This window comes from Barbatula barbatula (assembly GCF_947034865.1).
Source record: "Barbatula barbatula genome assembly, chromosome: 12".
Classification (NCBI taxonomy): Eukaryota; Metazoa; Chordata; class Actinopteri; order Cypriniformes; family Nemacheilidae; genus Barbatula; species Barbatula barbatula.
This window is the reverse complement of record NC_136775.1, coordinates 20,260,554-20,278,723: the sequence shown is the minus strand read 5'-3', so window position 1 is coordinate 20,278,723 and position 18,170 is coordinate 20,260,554. Positions and strand designations below refer to the sequence as shown.

At 38.4% G+C, this 18,170-nt stretch overlaps 1 protein-coding gene across 2 annotated transcripts in view; it reads left to right on the top strand.

Annotated features, from left to right (window-relative positions):
* ibtk (inhibitor of Bruton agammaglobulinemia tyrosine kinase) overlaps positions 1-14,406 on the top strand; it is a 30,038-nt gene extending 15,632 nt beyond the window's left edge. For both annotated transcript variants that reach the window (XM_079468726.1, XM_079468725.1), the window contains exons 15-28: positions 1,762-1,799; positions 1,904-2,000; positions 2,098-2,199; positions 2,621-2,738; positions 2,963-3,023; positions 3,103-3,227; positions 5,176-5,336; positions 6,562-6,701; positions 7,358-7,470; positions 7,622-7,708; positions 7,841-7,993; positions 8,775-8,951; positions 11,260-11,392; positions 13,698-14,406. In XM_079468726.1, coding sequence (XP_079324852.1) covers positions 1,762-1,799; positions 1,904-2,000; positions 2,098-2,199; positions 2,621-2,738; positions 2,963-3,023; positions 3,103-3,227; positions 5,176-5,336; positions 6,562-6,701; positions 7,358-7,470; positions 7,622-7,708; positions 7,841-7,993; positions 8,775-8,951; positions 11,260-11,392; positions 13,698-13,823 — 1,631 coding nt within the window. In that variant the 3' untranslated portion in view covers positions 13,824-14,406. The remainder of the gene's footprint in view (positions 1-1,761; positions 1,800-1,903; positions 2,001-2,097; positions 2,200-2,620; positions 2,739-2,962; positions 3,024-3,102; positions 3,228-5,175; positions 5,337-6,561; positions 6,702-7,357; positions 7,471-7,621; positions 7,709-7,840; positions 7,994-8,774; positions 8,952-11,259; positions 11,393-13,697) is intronic.
* The last annotated feature ends 3,764 nt before the right edge of the window (positions 14,407-18,170 follow it).

Below are 18,170 nucleotides of genomic sequence, written 5' to 3'. Positions count from 1 at the left end.
TCAACTATCAGAAATGTTTTTATACCAAGTTCAAAGTTATGTTTTGCTCATGGATTAAATACTTATTCCACTGACTTAAATGCAAATCAATCTATAACCTTTATATAACAAATTTTCCCCTGATGTTTTATATTCTGTCTCTATCAGTAAAAATAAACCTACCATAAAAATTATAGACCCTTAATTTCCTTGTAAGCAGGCAAACTTCAGCAGGGGATCAAATAATTATTGTAAGTGCAGTTTATTAATATAGAATTTTATGTCAAACAATTTACATCTTCGTCTTATTTCTTGTTTAATAACATTGTGTAAATAAGTGGTAATTACTTGCGAATTTAGATTTTCTCATTACTCTTGCAATGATAGGCCTACGAATTTGCAATGTCTGAAAATTCGTTATGGAAACGCTTGAAGGGCATTATAAAAAAAACTTAAGCAGCAATGAATTTGTTTAGGGATGATTGTCATTACACACATAATTGTATCGCTAAAAGGACAACTGGACGGAAACAGACCGCAAATTCGCAAACAATGTTTTTCAGCAGATTTGCTTTGTTGATAAGAAAATAGCGCCAAAACTGGATGGAAACATAACTGCTGAGTTAAGGCTGCGTCTTTACAGCCAAGTTTATGCAACTGGCCCCATTTGTGAAAAATAGAAGTAACTTTTATACTATTTAATGATAAAAGCAACCATTATTACTACATTAATACATATTTACCCTTTCATCGACACAGGTTCTAAACGGCATGTGTTCTTAGTGAAAACAAAAGCTGATATTTTGCAGAATAGCATATTTTAAATGACAAAAATAGATTATAAAAGTAGTTTGAAACCTTTTAATAAACTTTGTGAGAAACATAACAAAAGTTACATTGTTAGTGATCAAGATCTAATTTTTTTATATTTAGTGTTTAGTTTTAGGAGTTTGACAACCCCAGTCCCCTTTATTTTTCACTGTATATTATAAACAATAATTTATTATTTCAACTTTAAAGATGGGATAACATATTCAGTTTACATATGCAGCCAATCCCATACTAATCTTGAGTACCGATACAGTAGTATTGCATACATCGTATCTTTGAAAAGTATTTAGATCAAATTTATAAAAGAGAGATACAGCTATACGGTTATTTCCGGAAAAAGACGAGCTGCTGGAGGCAGGCAATGGAACAAAAGCAGGAGCACACAATACTTCATCGAATTATCCCTTCGTGTTGTTTACATTATGTACGTTTGCATCGAATGCCAAAAAAACACAGACGTATGACTTTGTTTGACTTGCCCTGTGCAGTTCATGTCCGGCATGTTTTAGCACTGGGACCGCGACATCTATCAGTTTCAAACGATCTCCAAATCCAGCGTTATATCCAATGTTTATACAACATCCACTGAAATGCCGTGAACAAACAAACACACTTCAAATTTAGCAAGAGTAACAAGCTTCAGCTGCAGGCCAATCTTAATGCAGCTAAGCAAATCTTGATAAGTGGGGCTTTTTCTTTCGCCTTGCCGTGGGCGTGCTTTTACGGGAGAATTGCCCAATAAAATGAATAGGATCCCTGTAACGAAACTGGGATCCAAACTTATAAAAACTTTCTGAAAAAGTTGTAGTTCTGGGGGAGTGTATCAGGCAAAGAAATACATTGGAGTCATATGTCACATGTGGTTGTAAATCATGAGAGTGATCAGTTAGGAATGTCAATTACAGTGTTATCATATATATGGTATTTAAAAATGAATGTCTTTTTTTGCAGAGTACTTTAACAGTATGTTGGGCAATCCATGGATAGAGGTATCATGGCAAATATAAGAATTGATCTCCCTGAACTGTTTTATTTTTGTCAGTTGTGTAATTTGCAATGTAATTTATATGCTGATATCTTCTACCCCCTTCAGGCCACAAGCTGCACTGCACTAGACATGCAAATCCCCTCTGAGATCCTACAGGTTGTTCTGGAATACATCTACACTGATGAGTCCACAACTGTCAAAGGTTTTAACTCTGTTTTAAACCTTATCGATGCATTAGCATTATTTCATGTGTGTATTCAACACAATGAATTTCATCAATGTCTCTGTTTCTATCCCAGAGTCTGTGTATGTGGAGTTTGTTTGTAATGTGCTGGTGGTGGCTGATCAGTTGTTGATCACTAGACTAAAGGAGATCTGTGAGGTCACCATTACTGAGAACTGTAAGTTTACTTTCTCTCCCTACTTTACATTTTTTTAAACTACTAGAGTCCGTTTATCTAATTTACCCATAAGGGGAAAAAAATTGAGGCTTTTGAGGAAAGGTTTCCAGGATTCTTAGCCATTATAATGCACCTAAACAATGGGCTGTTGGTTAAGGTCCGGATTTCCCTTTCTTTTCAGCTTCAAATGGCTCTAAATGACAACAGCCGATGAATAAGGGTGTTGTCTAGCGAAACGATTGGTCATTTTCAAGAAAACGAAAAATAAATGTTTTAACATAATTATATGGCTTGAAATAAACACATGGACAGCTTGTATGACATGTGGGTGAGAGAATTATCATGAAACTTAAATTTTATAGTAAACTACTACTTAAATGGTGTGTATGACATGTTTATTGGATGGATGTTTTGTTTGTAGTGACACTGAAAAATGCAGCTGAATTGCTGGAGTTTGCCGCTGTGTACAATGCCGAGCAGCTCAAACTGTCCTGCCTGCAGTTCATTGTCCTTAACATGGCAGCACTACTTGAATCCAAGTGAGATAAAACCCATCTTGCGCAAATGCTTCACACCTTACATCTAAGTATCCTAAGTGTTTAACATTAAACATATTTAAAACATTTTGACAATCTTATCACTGCTAAAAATGTCAGGCACGACATACAGCAGCAGAAACCACCAGTTTACATTTGGCCTCTTAAGTTCTGATCGGAAATGAACAGTCTGTCCAGTGTTGCTCATTCATCTGTCTGTCTGTCAGAGCTTTGGAGATCCTGAGCAATGATGTTCTGCTTGAGCTGACCGCAGCTTACAGGAAAATGGTGAGTATAAATAATCGCTCTCCTCTGGTACTGTATAGCACTAAAGCTCAGCGTATCTGACAGCAGCATCTTCTGACAGATCCCAGCTATGCAGAGACGTTTCATCACGCCATACTGCAACGCCCCCGATCTCAGCACCTTTGAGGACAGAGAGTGGGACTCTGCAGTGGACTATAAAAGCAGCTCTGATCTGGATCACTCCAGGTGTACATTCAGTAATGATGCACAGAAATAAAAAAGTTTGCTGAAAACAGATACTGAAAATTCAGGTTGCACTTGGCTAAAAACCGAAACTGAAAATTACTTATTACAGTCTCTGATTAGTAATGTACAGTATAACAATATTGGTATGCATTCATCCAGCAAATGCATCAATGATTAAAACACTTTCAGTCATCTCATGGCCATAAGTAACGTGACTTTACATGGCCATGTGGTCCCTCGAGGTGTGCGAGGCAACAGAAGTCCATTGTTCATTCCTATTCCCCCGGTGGGAAGAGACACCACGACCTGGTTTCTGGTTGAGGCAGGTATAGGGGTCAAAAGCAAAAAGGAAGAGAAGGTGGAAAGTAAATTGTGTTGCGGTGTTAGTTGCAGAGTGGGGGTAGATCCCCGGTCCCCAGCTTGCTGGCTGGTTGAGGGGTGAAGTTGTTATATTTTAGAAACCTAATTAGTTATTGCATGTCTGACCTGTGACGGTTTACAGCAGAGTGTGAAGCGGCTGGAATGAAAATCAGTACCTCCAAATCCGAGGCCATGGTCCTCAGTCGGAAAAGGGTGGCTTGCCCACTTCAGGTTGGTGGAGAGTTCCTTCCTCAAGTGGAGGAGTTTAAGTATCTCGGGGTCTTGTTCACGAGTGAGGGAAGGATGGAACGGGAGATTGACAGACGGATCGGTGCAGCTTCTGCAGTAATGCGGTCGATGTACCGGTCCGTCGTGGTGAAGAAAGAGCTGAGCCGCAAGGCGAAGCTCTCAATTTACCGGTCAATCTACGTTCCTACTCTCACCTATGGTCATGAGCTTTGGGTCATGACCGAAAGGACAAGATCCCGGATACAGGCGGCTGAAATGAGCTTCCTCCGCAGGGTGGCTGGGCGATCCCTTAGAGATAGGGTGAGAAGCTCGGTCACCCGGGAGGAGCTCGGAGTAGAGCCGCTGCTCCTCCACATCGAGAGGGGTCAGCTGAGGTGGCTTGGGCATCTGTTACGGATGCCTACTGGACGCCTTCCCCGGAAGGTGCTCCGGGCCCGTCCGACCGGGAGGAGACCCCGGGGAAGACCTAGGACACGCTGGTGGGACTATGTCTCCCGGCTGGCCTGGGAACGCCTCGGTGTCCCCCCGGAAGAGCTGGAGGAAGTGTCTAGGGTGAGGGATGTCTGGGCATCTCTGCTTAGACTGCTGCCCCCGCGACCCGGCCCCGGATAAGCGGTAGAAAATGGATGGATGGATGGATGGATGGATGTCTGACGTGTCTCAGGCACTACTGAAATTAAACTAAACTTTTTTTTACCAGTTATTCAAATAATGTAAAGCTTTATAAACCTATTATATGCATTACAGGAGTAAAATGACTCGCAAAAAACTCTGCACCTCTTAGTAATACAGTTTATTTATGCAACGAAGTAATTTTTTTGAAAAACAAAATGGAAAAGGGACTTTAATTGAGATTCAGAAATGTCACCACCGGCTGCATTACATTCAAACTTGAGCTACTGAAAACAACATCATTTACTGTCAGAGCCACTGATAATTAACAATGACATTCACAACAACTATATGTAAAAAGTTAAAAAATTTGGGAGTTGATGCATGTGAAAAAGAAACATTTAAGGTGTGATCACACAGTCACGCATCACACAGAGCTAATTTGCTGTCTGTTGGTTTTGACCTTTTTTTGCTGGTATACAGTATTTATAAGTTCATTCTATGGCTTGCATGATCATCCTCAGTTAGTGTGAGAGGGAAATCATGACTGGAGAGTTGGCAGCTAGATTTTTTCAGCCCCTCTTTTGGCAAAGAAAAGATTTTTGTTTGAAAAATGTTGGAACATCCCTAGAATTCAGTGCCACGCTGAATGCTTAAATAACTTAAATGTGGATATGTAAAGAATGTTCAGATGTAGCTGAAGTTGTTTTCACTGTCTTTACTGTAGTGATAATCTGCTGAAGAAGGCCAAGATGAGGGCAAAGAGGAAACCACGGCGACGCTCTGACAGCTCCGCCGGATACAACTTGTCTGATGTCATACAGAGCTCACCTGTTAATGTCACCCAGAGCTCACCTGTTGATGTTACACAGACACCACCTATTCCAGGTTAATCTGCTAACCTTGGCAACATCACTGTTACTTTGAAATTATTATTTTATTTAATCAATTATTATTTTTATTATTTGACCTTAAAGGGATACTCCCCCCAAAAATGACAATTCTGTCATGAATTACTCACCCTTCAGTTGTTCCAAACATATATACATTTCTTTGTTCGGTTGAACACAAAGAGAGATATTTTGGAATAATGTTACCAACCAACAGTTCTGAAGCACCATTGACTGCCATAATAGGACAAATTTAAATGGTAGTCAAAAGTAGTCAAAACATTTTTGTTTTCCAACATTCCTCAAGATATCTTCTTTTGAGTTCAACCGGACCAAAAAATCCTCTAAAAACTCTTCCTACTCTGTGGTGCTTCAGAACTGTTGGTTGCTAACATTATTCCAAAATATCTCTCTTTGTGGTCAACCGAACAAAGAAATGTATACATGTCTGGAACAACTAGAGAGTTATTCATGACAGAATTTTTTGGGTGGAGTTACCCTTCGGCGAGTTCGACATAGAACCTCTTTGTATTACTTTTAGAATTGACTTATAATGGGATATATGTGCAAATGGGACGATGACGTACTTCTGCTAAAATGTCTGCCAGCTAGGTCACTTCTGCTCTCATAGCACTAAGTGGATTTTTCACCAAGTGATAACGATGTATTTAGTAAGAAAACTTTCAAATTTCGGTGAAGGCACTGCACTACGTGTGAGCATTAAGTGACTCTTTGATCATGCCTCGAGTAAGTGGAAAAGTTCACTGTCCTTATTTTTCATATTTGTTTATGTGCCTTGAAACGGAGCCTGAAGTGGTTCTACTTTTTGGTTTTTGACGTATGGCAAAGTGTTAGAATAATTTTTCTTTTTTTTATACCGTAATCCTATGTGCATCCTGAAGCGAAACGCCATTGTTCCCTATGGACAGCACGTGCGCTGAATGTGATACCCTGGCTGAGATCGACCCTTATGCATATACCCCATTTCCAACTAACTGAAAATATTATGGGTAAAAATCCCTAAACTAACCTTAAAGGAATGACTTGAGCTATATTTAAGAACTAGATTATCATCAAGTATTTGGCTGGGCAATATGCCCTACAACTACCCCATACAACATAGAAACCAACAGAGCACACTTACTCTCGTGTGTCTGCACAGCTTTCAAGAGAAAAGGTACAGTAGGTTTGAAATGGCTATTATTTAAATAACGATCTAACAGGTTTGAGAAATTCAGTGAAGGCAAGTTCAGTGGAGTCTCTTCAGGAGCTCATCACATCTGACTCAGAGGGCAGTTATATGGGAGTGGGTAGCCCTAGAGACCTGCAGTCCCCCATCTTCCTGGACAGACCTGACACACAGGTAACACCTGGATACTCTTATAGAATAGACGTGCATTTCATACAGTTAGTAATGTACACCATCGGTCAAAGTTTTTGGACACTTGAGTAAAATGTTTCTTGTTATTTAAAAAAAAACTTTTGATCTGAAAGTGTGTGCTTAAATGTATGAACTTAGTTTAGTAGACAATATAATTTTTTTCAAACAAACAAACATGCTTTTTTTCATAACAAAACTAACATTTTATTTAATGAAAAATGTTTTTGAAATGGATGACTTTGACTGAATAATGAAGAAAGAGCAGCCAATAAGAGCACAGAATAGATGGGAACTCCTTTAATATTGTTTAAAAAGTATATCAAGGTAAGACCTCAAGAAGCTGCTTGACCAAAAAATATTTCAGCAAATTTGTGTCAAAAGGTGAAGATGATAAAATATTCATGGCACATTTTAATAAATAAATAAAATTATGTTATATAGTGTCAATAGATCCCTTTGTTCTATTGTAATTTTGATGTGTTCATTATAATTCTAAAACATGGAAAAATATGAACACATAATTACATGTCCAAAAACTTTTGACCGGTAGTGTAAAATACTGGTTTAAATGGTTTTTGGTACAAATATTGGTTAAGGTTAATTTATAGTTGACGTATACCTTCAATTGGTGTATGCAGGATAATCGACATGGACCAATAGGATCAAAAACACCACCTGGGATTCCTGTTTTAGAAAACGGCAATTTGCTTCAAGTTTCCACCCCTGAATCTATCCCAATTGTCAAAGCAAGGTAAATTAAATGATTCTTACAGGGTAAAGTAATTTATACATTTTCACCACAAGCAATTTAAGTAGTTGTTCACCTGAAGATGCTGTGGATATTTTGCATTGATTTAGCAGAAATTCTGAAATTGATACCGAATTGTGTTCGATCTGTTTAGACCAGCTCCGATCCTAGACCTCAGGGCCATCATGGAGATGGAGGCCAATTCAAAAAGTCTGGGCGCCACACCCAAAAGTCCTGGCTTGTAAATTTTCCAGTTTTGTACTCCACTTATGAAACATAAGCCTTATTTTCATGTCAGTTTGTTGACCCAAAAATGGAGCGTTGGTCAATGAGGTTCAGCATCCATTCATTATTCATTCTGTGTGTATTATAGATCGGGTGGCAGCAGTAAAGTCCCAGTCATCTCCAGTAAGCTGTCTCAGAAGCAGAGGAAGATGATGGCTTTGGCCTCCAGAGAAGGCAGCACAGAGAACATGTCTCCTAAATCGCCCTCGTCTGTTACCCCAGTAAAACCTGTGAAGACCTGGTGAGAGCCATGGACTTGTTTCATTCTATCTCTGAAATAAATGAAAACTGTGGTATTAGAAATGTGTCAAAAAGAGGAACCGTTGTGGTATAAAAGTTGATTGTTAAAGAAATGGATAGAAAATGAATTTACTGACATTGTAATGCAACTAGGGACTGCTAGAAATTGTCAACACAATAGGAATTTGTCTTCTGGTGATATAAACGATAAAGCCTAGTTGATGACGTATTTCTTTGCGATACCCATTCACAGCCACAACATTAAGTTTGGTTAAAAGTCTTTATTCAGACATTCGTTAGATGTTATGTGCGTGCATGCTTTCAACGAATTGTTTAATACGATTTATTGCCAGTTTCTAAATATGAGTGTATGCCACAGTGTAGATTATATTTTTTATTTATTTCTGTGCTCTTTCTGTAGTGCGAGTTATGACAGATAATCAAGCTTATATGTTCCTAAGAGAGGAGAAGGAGTTCAGTAGAGAGTGAATGACAGTATATACAGTTTAAGCAAATTAAGTGTAAGTGGAGTTCTATTGGTTGAACATTACCATTCTATTTTATACTTTAAAAAACATGGTACATGCAGCTTTTACTATCACTTTTAGCCAAAAACAATGGTGCACGTAGTTATATTTATATCACGCCATTGCTATCGATACTGCGCCCAGATATACCGTCATATCGTTTTGAGGCCATATCGCCCACCCCTATATGAAGCCATTTTCTTCCATACAAATGTTCACATTGACCACAACTTAGTTTTGCTCTGTTGTTTTCAGGTCGACAGCGGTACAGTCTTTGCCCTCTTCCTGTTCCTTCCGGGATCTTTTGGTAGAGGAGGAGCAGCGTGGGAAACCCTCTTCAGTTTCCCCAGTGGCTGCTGCTGGACCTGCCATCTGTGCCAAAAGAGTGACGTTTAAATGTGCCGAGACCAGTGACCCAGAGAAACCATCAGGGTGAGAAACACATTGTTTTCTATGTAGTTGTTGGCACACAATTTCATAATGCCTACGATTGTTTATGATGGAGTGGTGTTATTCTCTAAAATAAAAGTGGTAACTTCATAGTTTATTTTAATTGACTATTTGCGTGGTTTCTTCCTGATTTTCGATATGCCAGCTCAGGCATTTCTGGGGAACTGACAGCTATAGATTTAAGGGGATGGATGATTTGTGATTGCCCGAAGAGAAACACTGAAAAATGCAGCAGAGCTCAACTGTTCTCCCCTTATGCCGGTGAAACGTAAATGTCTTTTAATTACGTTTTACGGTGAAACAACTTAATGTTAAGGCATGACTAGTTATATAACTTTATGCTGTTAAAGCTACGTTCATCAGAAACTGACAGTTCCCCTACCAATGAGTTATATTTCACTGGAGATTTTCCAGCTGGTTGCAGACGTTCTTCAGAATGTTCTCTGCATACTGAGTGGTCAATTGTTATGTGAGAACGTAAAAACAATTATTGGCAGCTAAAAAAAAGTTTTTTTTTGTACATTTTTCTCAAAATGGAAGGATGAATTGAGACTCGAGAGCATTGCGTTATGGGATATAACGGTGCAATAATTATGATGTATTTCTATGGATTTGCATATTTAACTCTTTTCCCGCCATAGACAAGTTATCTCGTCATTTAAAATCCAACGATTCCCTGCCAAAGACGAGTTATTACAGCAATTGCTGTTTGTTCTGTTTTGTGTTCTTTGGAAAGAACGTAAATATCTGTTTTTAATAATATTTTTTCATCTAATCTAATAATAAAAGCTAATTATCTCAAATTGATGTATATATCAAAATGATGTATTTTTGAACAAACCTACCCACATTTTAGAGGTGATAAAAAAAGAACAAATAAAGATTTATTTTACAGAAAAAGGTTTATTTTGTTTAAAAGCAGAGACTCCGTATTATTTGTCCATATATTTATGACAGAAAATGTACAATCACATTGTAGTGAAAATGTTCAAAAATGCTGGCGCTGACTAGCAACTTAAAAAAAAAAGAGGCTGGCAGGGAAAGAGTCAATGACCCCCTGAAAATGTTTCCTGTGTGAATTATTTTTCTAGTGCTCTGTTGTATTGTCCACTAGATGGAGTTGTAGACTTCTATCATAAGTAAAGGGTCTTTTTTAATCATAAAAAACAAAATGAGCAGTAGTTATTTAGCACTGTTGAAAGTCACAGCAGGCATGCAGTTTAAATATTGTAGATTTGATGACATTTGTTGATGTATGGTAGGTAATAGTTAGCTTATACTGTCAGTTTAGGATAAGATGTGAATTTATGAAGCAACGCCATGGTATTTTCTCATATGGTGGACAAAACCTATTGGCAATTTAAAAAGGCGATGTTAGCTTGATCTAGAAGTTTCTGAATGTCTACAGATGAGAAACACACTGCATGAATTTTCCTTATCCAGCCTGTGTCAGCACTGGTCTTAACTGAGCCTGCAGATGTGGGACTCTCTCTTCGTCTCTCTATCTGTGTGTGTACAGTATGTATTGTTGTGTGTCTCTCTCTTTCTCTGTGCAGTTTTTTTGAATTGTTGCGGTAATGAGACATTTTAAAGCCTTTTCTTATATAAAAAAAGTTACATTTTGTTAAAATGTCAGTAATAGTTTTGAAGTTAATGTTCTTAAGCATGTCATACATTTGTTTTTAACGAATGAAAAGTAAATGTGTTGATACAAGTTATTTTTTCAAGAGAATCACGTTTGACATCTTACATTTACATTTATTCATTTGGCAGACGCTTTTATCCAAAGCGACTTACAAGTAGTTTTTTTTACAGTGGCACATTACTGCAGAGCAATCAGGGGTAAGGTGTCTTGCTCAAGGGCACTTCAGTCATGACCTGCTGGCACTGAGATTCAATCCGGCAACCTTCTGATCACAAGCCCAACGCTCTAACCACCAGGCCACAGCTGACAAAATTTCATGAGAATCATCCAGTTAAATTTAAATTAAAACTGTGTTTAAATTAATTAAATTAATTTAATTTAAAATAAATTATAAAAACCTGAAGGAAATGGATCAAATCTTTCTCGCCATTGAAGCTGGCATGTCGTTTAAACAAGTAAACATAAGCCTTGTCTTCTTTCTACGTAGGAGCTGATTACAAACTTTAGATAATTCATTTTATAGTAAATACTTTACAGATCTAGAAATTTGTTATGCACCTCGGTAGTAAGTAATATGAATAGTTAGTTTGGATGTTAATTGTAAATATTGTTAAAAAAAGACAATTTTGTATTTTCTCCCATTAGCGCTTGGGTACTGCGGGCGTTGGGCAGCCCCCCCTCCACCTCTACTGTCACATTCACCTCTATAGTGGAGGAGGAGAGAAAACAAGAGGCCGCACTTATTCGAAGCCGTGAGAAACCTCTAGCGCTCATTCAGGTATTCTCTATGCTGGCAACCACATGAAAACATGTTCTGAACTGGTTTCATCTTAATCAAGTGTGTTTACTTAAATGAATATAAGAGGTGCTTTGAGTAATTAATAATGTTTTTATTTTTTGTGACCCTATGGTTTAATTACATTTTAACAGGTTAAAATTTCAAAATTAATTTGCCAATTACTTTCATACATTATATTTTCTGATAAACAGCATTTTTGATGTCACCCCACAAGTTTTCTATTGGATTAAAGACTGGACATTGGGCTGGCCACTTCATAACGTTAATCTTGTTTGTCTGGAACCAAGATGCTGCTCACTTACTGGTGTGTTTGGGGCCGTTGTCTTTTTGAAACACCCATTTTAAGGGCATTTCCTCTTCGGCATAAGGCAACATGACCTCTAAGTATTTTAATGTACTCAAACTGACCCATGATCCCCGGAATCTGATAAATATGAGAAAATAGACCCCCAAATTCTTCACTACTGGTTACACATTTGATTAAAGATGACCAAGGTTTAAGCCAGTGGAGCCAGCGATATCTGAAGAATCGAAAACAATAGTTTCAGTTTTGCCTTCAAGGTGTAAATAGTTTAGGGACATCCAGGTTTCAACTTCAGCTAAACAAGCCCACAGGGCATCCAAACCCTTGTTATAAGATTCCAGAGGCAAATACATATGGGTATCATCTACATAACAATGGAAGGAGACGCCATGTTTCCTTAAAATCGTTTCAAGTGGGAGCATGTACAAATTGAATAACATTGGAGCAAGGAAAGAGCCTTGAGGGACCCCACTCATTAAGCAAGCTGCCTCTTAGATTAAATCCCCCATACCAAAGAAAACCTTCTATTGTTTAAGTAGTATTGGAATTATTTTAGAGCACTGCCCTTAATGCCCACCCATCGCTCCAAGCAAGAAATCAAAACATAGTGGTCGATTGTATCAAATGCCGCCTGCAAATCTAATAGAACCAACACAGCAGATTTGGCAGCATAAAGAGTCATTAAAGTATAATTCAGAACTTTAACCAAAGCTTTTAAAGTGAAATGCTTTTGCTTAAAGCCCGATTGAAACACCTCAGATATATTGTTATTAAGTAAAAATGTCTGTAGCTTGATGAAACACTATTTTCTCTAAAATTTTGCACTTAAAAGATTTGATACTGGTCTAAAACAGTCAGAACTGTCGGGTCAATTAGGCTTTTTAAGAAGTGGGCATACGATGTTGTGCTTCATGTCGTCCGGGACAATAGCCATTTTGAGGCAACTGTTCATGATCTTAAGTAGAGTAGGCCCAATCACCTCAAAGATTTGTTTAAGAAAACGAGGAGGAAGAATGTCATAGGAAGAGGATTTAAGCTGACTTACAATATCTTGTGGCAGTTTGAGCCGGTTACTTTGCCTGCTCTACAAGTTGCTAGTAACTAGTGGGGGAACAAAGGCATCTTGACAAGAGGAGGGAGTATTTAGCCTAATATCTCTTATCTTGACCTCAAAAAAGTTTAGAAATTTGTCACACATTGTCAGAGACAGCCGCATTAATAGTGGAAAGAAGTGCTCTGGAATTGTGAAAATTTTTCTCAATCAGGTATGAAAAATACTTAAACTTAGTCTGATACAATATAAAAAAAATTCTTAATATTTCAGAAGAAACTTGCAGTTTATCTTTTTTCCACATTCTTTCTGTCTTCTACATTCCTGTCAAAGAGCACCAGTATTACTGTTGAGCCAGGGCTCAGCCTTTGGTTTGTTGCATTGCATTTTTAGGAGCCAGAGAGTTTACAATATTAGCAGAAATGGTATTAAAATGATTAAGATTAGCAGCACTCTTCCAATCCTCACAAACTAGGGTTGTATGATTGGAGTACCTCTTTAAAGGCCGCAGGAAACTCACTACAAGTAGTTTGTGTTATCATACGAGACCAACAAACTACCTTAGTGTGTTTAGTAATATTGTCATTTATGGGAACTCTGAATTTAATGGGCTAATGGTCGTCAATTGCAAGATCACATACTGACAAACCATCAAGGGTATGACCATGCATGCGAGTATAGACATTTACAAGCTGTGTCAAATCAAATGAGTTTAATAAGCTTAATAGATTAGATGGACAGCACACATGTATGTTTAAATCCCCCAAAATTATTTATGAGGCACTCGATTTAGAATAAAGCCAGTGTGTCTGCACACATCCAGCTTTAATGCTGTATGCAGTGATTGTATTTTCTCAATGGCTGGTGGCATTTTTCCTTATCGACCTCTTTATTCGACTCTTATGTTCTGTTTCTCCCATCTGCTTTAGATTGAAGAGCGAGCAATTCAAGACCTTTTACTCCATTACAATGCCGCCAATAACCCGGAGGAGTTGATAGTGGTGGAGAGATCACCCCAAGGTCCAATCGCTGCTCCCACCTGGAAGAAACACTGATGCTAAGTTTTATGGTGTATTGCAAGCCAAGTCCTATTTTTCTCACCTTATTCTGTAGTATGCAAACTCATTTTCATTTGCTGCTTGCTGATGTAATTCTGTCTGCTTTCTTTTCCCATGGGTAATGATGATCTCTTAGATGGGAAATACAGAAAAGACTGGGCTATGAGGTGGACGTAATCATGCTATTCAGAGAGTTACTTGCCAAATAATATTTGTATTTTTACTATGTAATGTCATGTTGAAATAATTGCATCTCACAGGTTGTGTGTGTGTGTATGAGGTTCTTTAGAGACCAGGCAGAAAAATATAAATTCTGTGCACAGCAAACTCCTTTCACACATTGTAACAGTATGAGAAAAATTTAATAACAATTTTATTAGGCTGCGCATAAGGGCTGTTTGAAGAAGCTGTTTTTTTCCTGTGCACAAAAAAATGTTTCCATTGCCATCTTTATAATACATGCTTATTTTGGGTTTGATTAGAGCGGTAGACTTTTTTGGCATTGCAAGACTATGATTGGTTCTTTTTTTTGCTGAATGTGGATCTTTGGAGTGGCATGCAATAAAGAGTTGAATGTGTATCAGTGCCTAAGTTCTTTATGATGAGCCATCAATTATAAGGATGTGAACTGGGGACAGATGTTCTACCAATGACAGATGTTCAGGAACCCTGCTTAAGAATTTGTTGCACGGTGTGCAGATGCTAGTGGCTGATCTGGATGTTTGAATTTTCTCGTTCTTAATGGTCCGCCTGGAAACAACAAAGCAATCTGATTTAAGAAGTAAGCTGTCATGTTTACGACGGTTGCTGTAAGAATTCATCATGATTGACAAAATGCTTAATTCTTAAAAGTATGCAAGGTTCCTGGCATAAACTTAGAAGTTTACAGCAACAAATTTATTATGTTACTTGGGGACATTTCCACCCCTCTAAACATGACGCGGCACAAAACTAAACGTGCCTCTTGGGTGTGCTTTGGCCAAAAAAGCGCCGATAAATTGCAGACCTGAAGTTCTGGCTAAGCGAGATTAATTGACTGAGAAATTATTTTATTTGTACCTATTACACATTTCACTTTTCATTGCCAGTTTATCTGGTCTACATCAAACGTCAGCACTGGTTAGCACTGCTTCACAACAAGAAGGTCCTCAGTTGAGTCTGGGCTGGGAGAGGAAGGCTTTCTGTGTGGAGTTTGCATGTTTTCCAGCGTGGGTTTACTCTGGGTGTTCCGGTTTCCTACCACAGATTAAGTTGATTGAGGATTCCTCCATCAGAGAGTTTGTACAATGCCAAAGGTATTTTAAAGGTGGTTTGGGAAGTGAAATATGCATAGATAAACCACAAAAGTCACGTTTTAATGTCATATTTTATCCAATGCCCTATTACCTAGTGCAGTGGTTCCCAAACTGGGGTACGCCAGGTGACTGAGGGTGTACTTGAACAAAATGCGGAAATTTTGTTCAAATGCACTGTATTCTTAATAATGCACCTGACATTCAACCAGCATGTTTTTCTCACAACCTAAATATTAAAACATGTTCCCTCTAGTGTACACAGCAAAATAGTGGTAGTGCCATAAAAGGTCAAATTCATGACATTCATTGAAATATGCTTCTTGAAACGAAGCAACAACAACTGCTTGAAAATTTTAAATTGATGCAAAGATTCAGGCGCACCGCCACAGAAAGTCATCTGACTTCACCCTGTGTCCCTCCAACTGCACTTCGGCTGCAATTGTACGTCCAGCAACCCCTCCTGTTGACACCGACACTGATAGCGATGCATCAGAAATTACAGCGTCAACTCGGTTTCAGCAGTTCCCAGAAAGACGATCAAAAAGGGTTAAATATTTCAGGACCAAAATCCCAAACCACAGTGCTTATCTGTGCAAAAGTTCTCTCTCATAACTGCATCAAAACAAAGCATGCTACTTCGAAAAATAAACCACAAGAGTTTAAAGACACACACTGCATAGAGAATTATTTGAGAACCCTAAGAACATCCGTTTCATTAAGCAGTGAGTCATTTATTTAAAATATTGGTTGTATAATAATGCTGTGTTTGATAAAAGATCATTACTTTAAGAACGTAAATGTCTGTGAGAAAATTTTATACCACAATTATGATTGTTGAGAGAGGATACGCAGAAATATGGCGGCAACAAATGTCTGCAAAAAGGTTCAGCTCAGGAGAGCAAACCTTTACTTCATCTGTGTGTTCCTCGTCTGCTTATTCAAGATAAGGAGATCAGCATCCCACAGTGCTATGTGTTTAAGCTGTTAAACGGAATCTGACTCCTTCCCCACTGCAGCCCAACCTGACCAGTGGAAGACGTTGCCACCACCTGACTTCTCATGGCGACAGGGGAACATAAATTCCACTTACCAAAACTCTTTCCAGAGACCTTGGCATTGGTATAATTTATCAGTTTATGTGTCTGTTAGGCCATACTCACATTCAACCCGGTTGCTTTCAACTGCGCTCGAAATGATTGGAGTAGTTTTGGTGACACATGCCTGCACGCCTGAACGAGTCCAACTGAAGAATATAAGTGTTGTAAAGTAAGACAGTGCAGAAACGAGGCTATAGTACAAATACTCTGAGTTCGAGTTCTTACACATTCAAAAAAGTATGAGTATATTAGCCAGGTTCTGTCAACCTTGCACTGGTTACCTATAAAGCAATTGCATTAGCTTTAAAATCTTGCTTATTACCTTTACTTTACACTACATGGTTTAGCTCCAGTGAACTTCTTTTATTACAGTCCTTCACGTGCACTACAGGTCTCCGGTCAGTTGGTAATACATTTCCTATCATAAACTTTGGAACAATCTACCCTGCACTGTCCAGGAGCAGACACAAACTGTCAGTTTAAATCTAGACTAAAGACGCATGTTTTTAAATCTTGCATTAACTTCACTTCCATAATATAAAACTGATGTACTTGTTGCATCAAAATGTGCAGAACACTCTTTGCTCTACTCTTTGCTAGTTTTGTCTCATTGTTCCGATGTTACCACAGCGGGCAGGATGCAGTTCATGCCCAGACCTAATGGTTGAGCTGAGAATGGGAAGCGGGGACCTGACAGGAGCTGAGATAATAGAGCTGGATAAAGAAGAAAGCTGCAATTTGAGACGTCTTCACTAATAATCTAATTGCAGTTAAAATGTGGTAATGATAATCTAAAATCTATAATTTACCTTATTAATAAGTTTATTTATTTTTATTAAGCCTAGTTGTGCAAACACTGTTGAGCTTGTCATTCCTTTGCGTTTTTGAAAGGTTTCACGTACACATGACAGCGTTTTCAAAATGATCTGTATTTACACGGATCCAGGAAAACGGATAAAAACGCTGTACTTTGCATGCCATGCCAGTGGATGGCAATGTTGTTGTGTAAAGAAACAGGGCATGCCTTGGCACATGCACAGTTATAAGCCAAAAGTGCTTTTTAACAACATTGGATGATGAATATGTGTGATTTAAGCCTGGCGAATGTAAACAATGTGTCTCCCCTGTCCTTATTATATTATTTAAATCTAGACTAAAGACGCATCTTTTTAATCTTGCATACACTGCACTATCATAATATATATATTTCAAAGATCTAGGCTGCACTAGTTAGATCAACCGGAACCAGGGACACTTCCAATAACAGCTGATGCATTTGATGCATCAAAGAGTGCAGAACAGTACTCTACTCTCAGCCAGTCTTGTCTCATTGTTCCAAGGTTACCAGAGCGGGCAGGACGCAGTCCAAGGTTACCGGAGCGGGCAGGGTGCAATCCATTCCCAGACCTAACAAATGCTGGACGAAGGACGTGGCGACTACAAAACTTCAGTCGCTATTAGATTATTAATGATAATTTTATGATTTGATTATTTTGCCTTGTTGTGCAAGCACTGTCGAGCTTGTGCAGAGGCAGCATTTTTTGCCAGAGGGGAACTGGAATCCCCTGGTTAGGCCTGGTCTCCCTCTGAGGTTTTTTTTCTCCTCCAATGGAGTTTTGGGTTCCTCGCCACCGTTTGCATACTGTTTTGCACTGTTTGCCTGGCCGGGGGGGCTGCTAGAATTTGATAGTCTTATTTAATTAACTCTGCATATAGGAATTTATTGTGTGTCTGATATTTGACCTGTGTTTTGACTTCCATAACCTTTTATGCTTTACTTATAGTCAATGTTTTCTTGTACAGCTGCTTTGTAACAATGAAAATTGTAAAAAGCGCTATATAAATAAAGCTGACTTGACTTGACTTATTGGTGCAGCAAATCCACATTTTGCTGGGAAAACGTTAATACATAGTCAAGCAGCGAGAACTCATAAAACGGGAAGCCACCATAT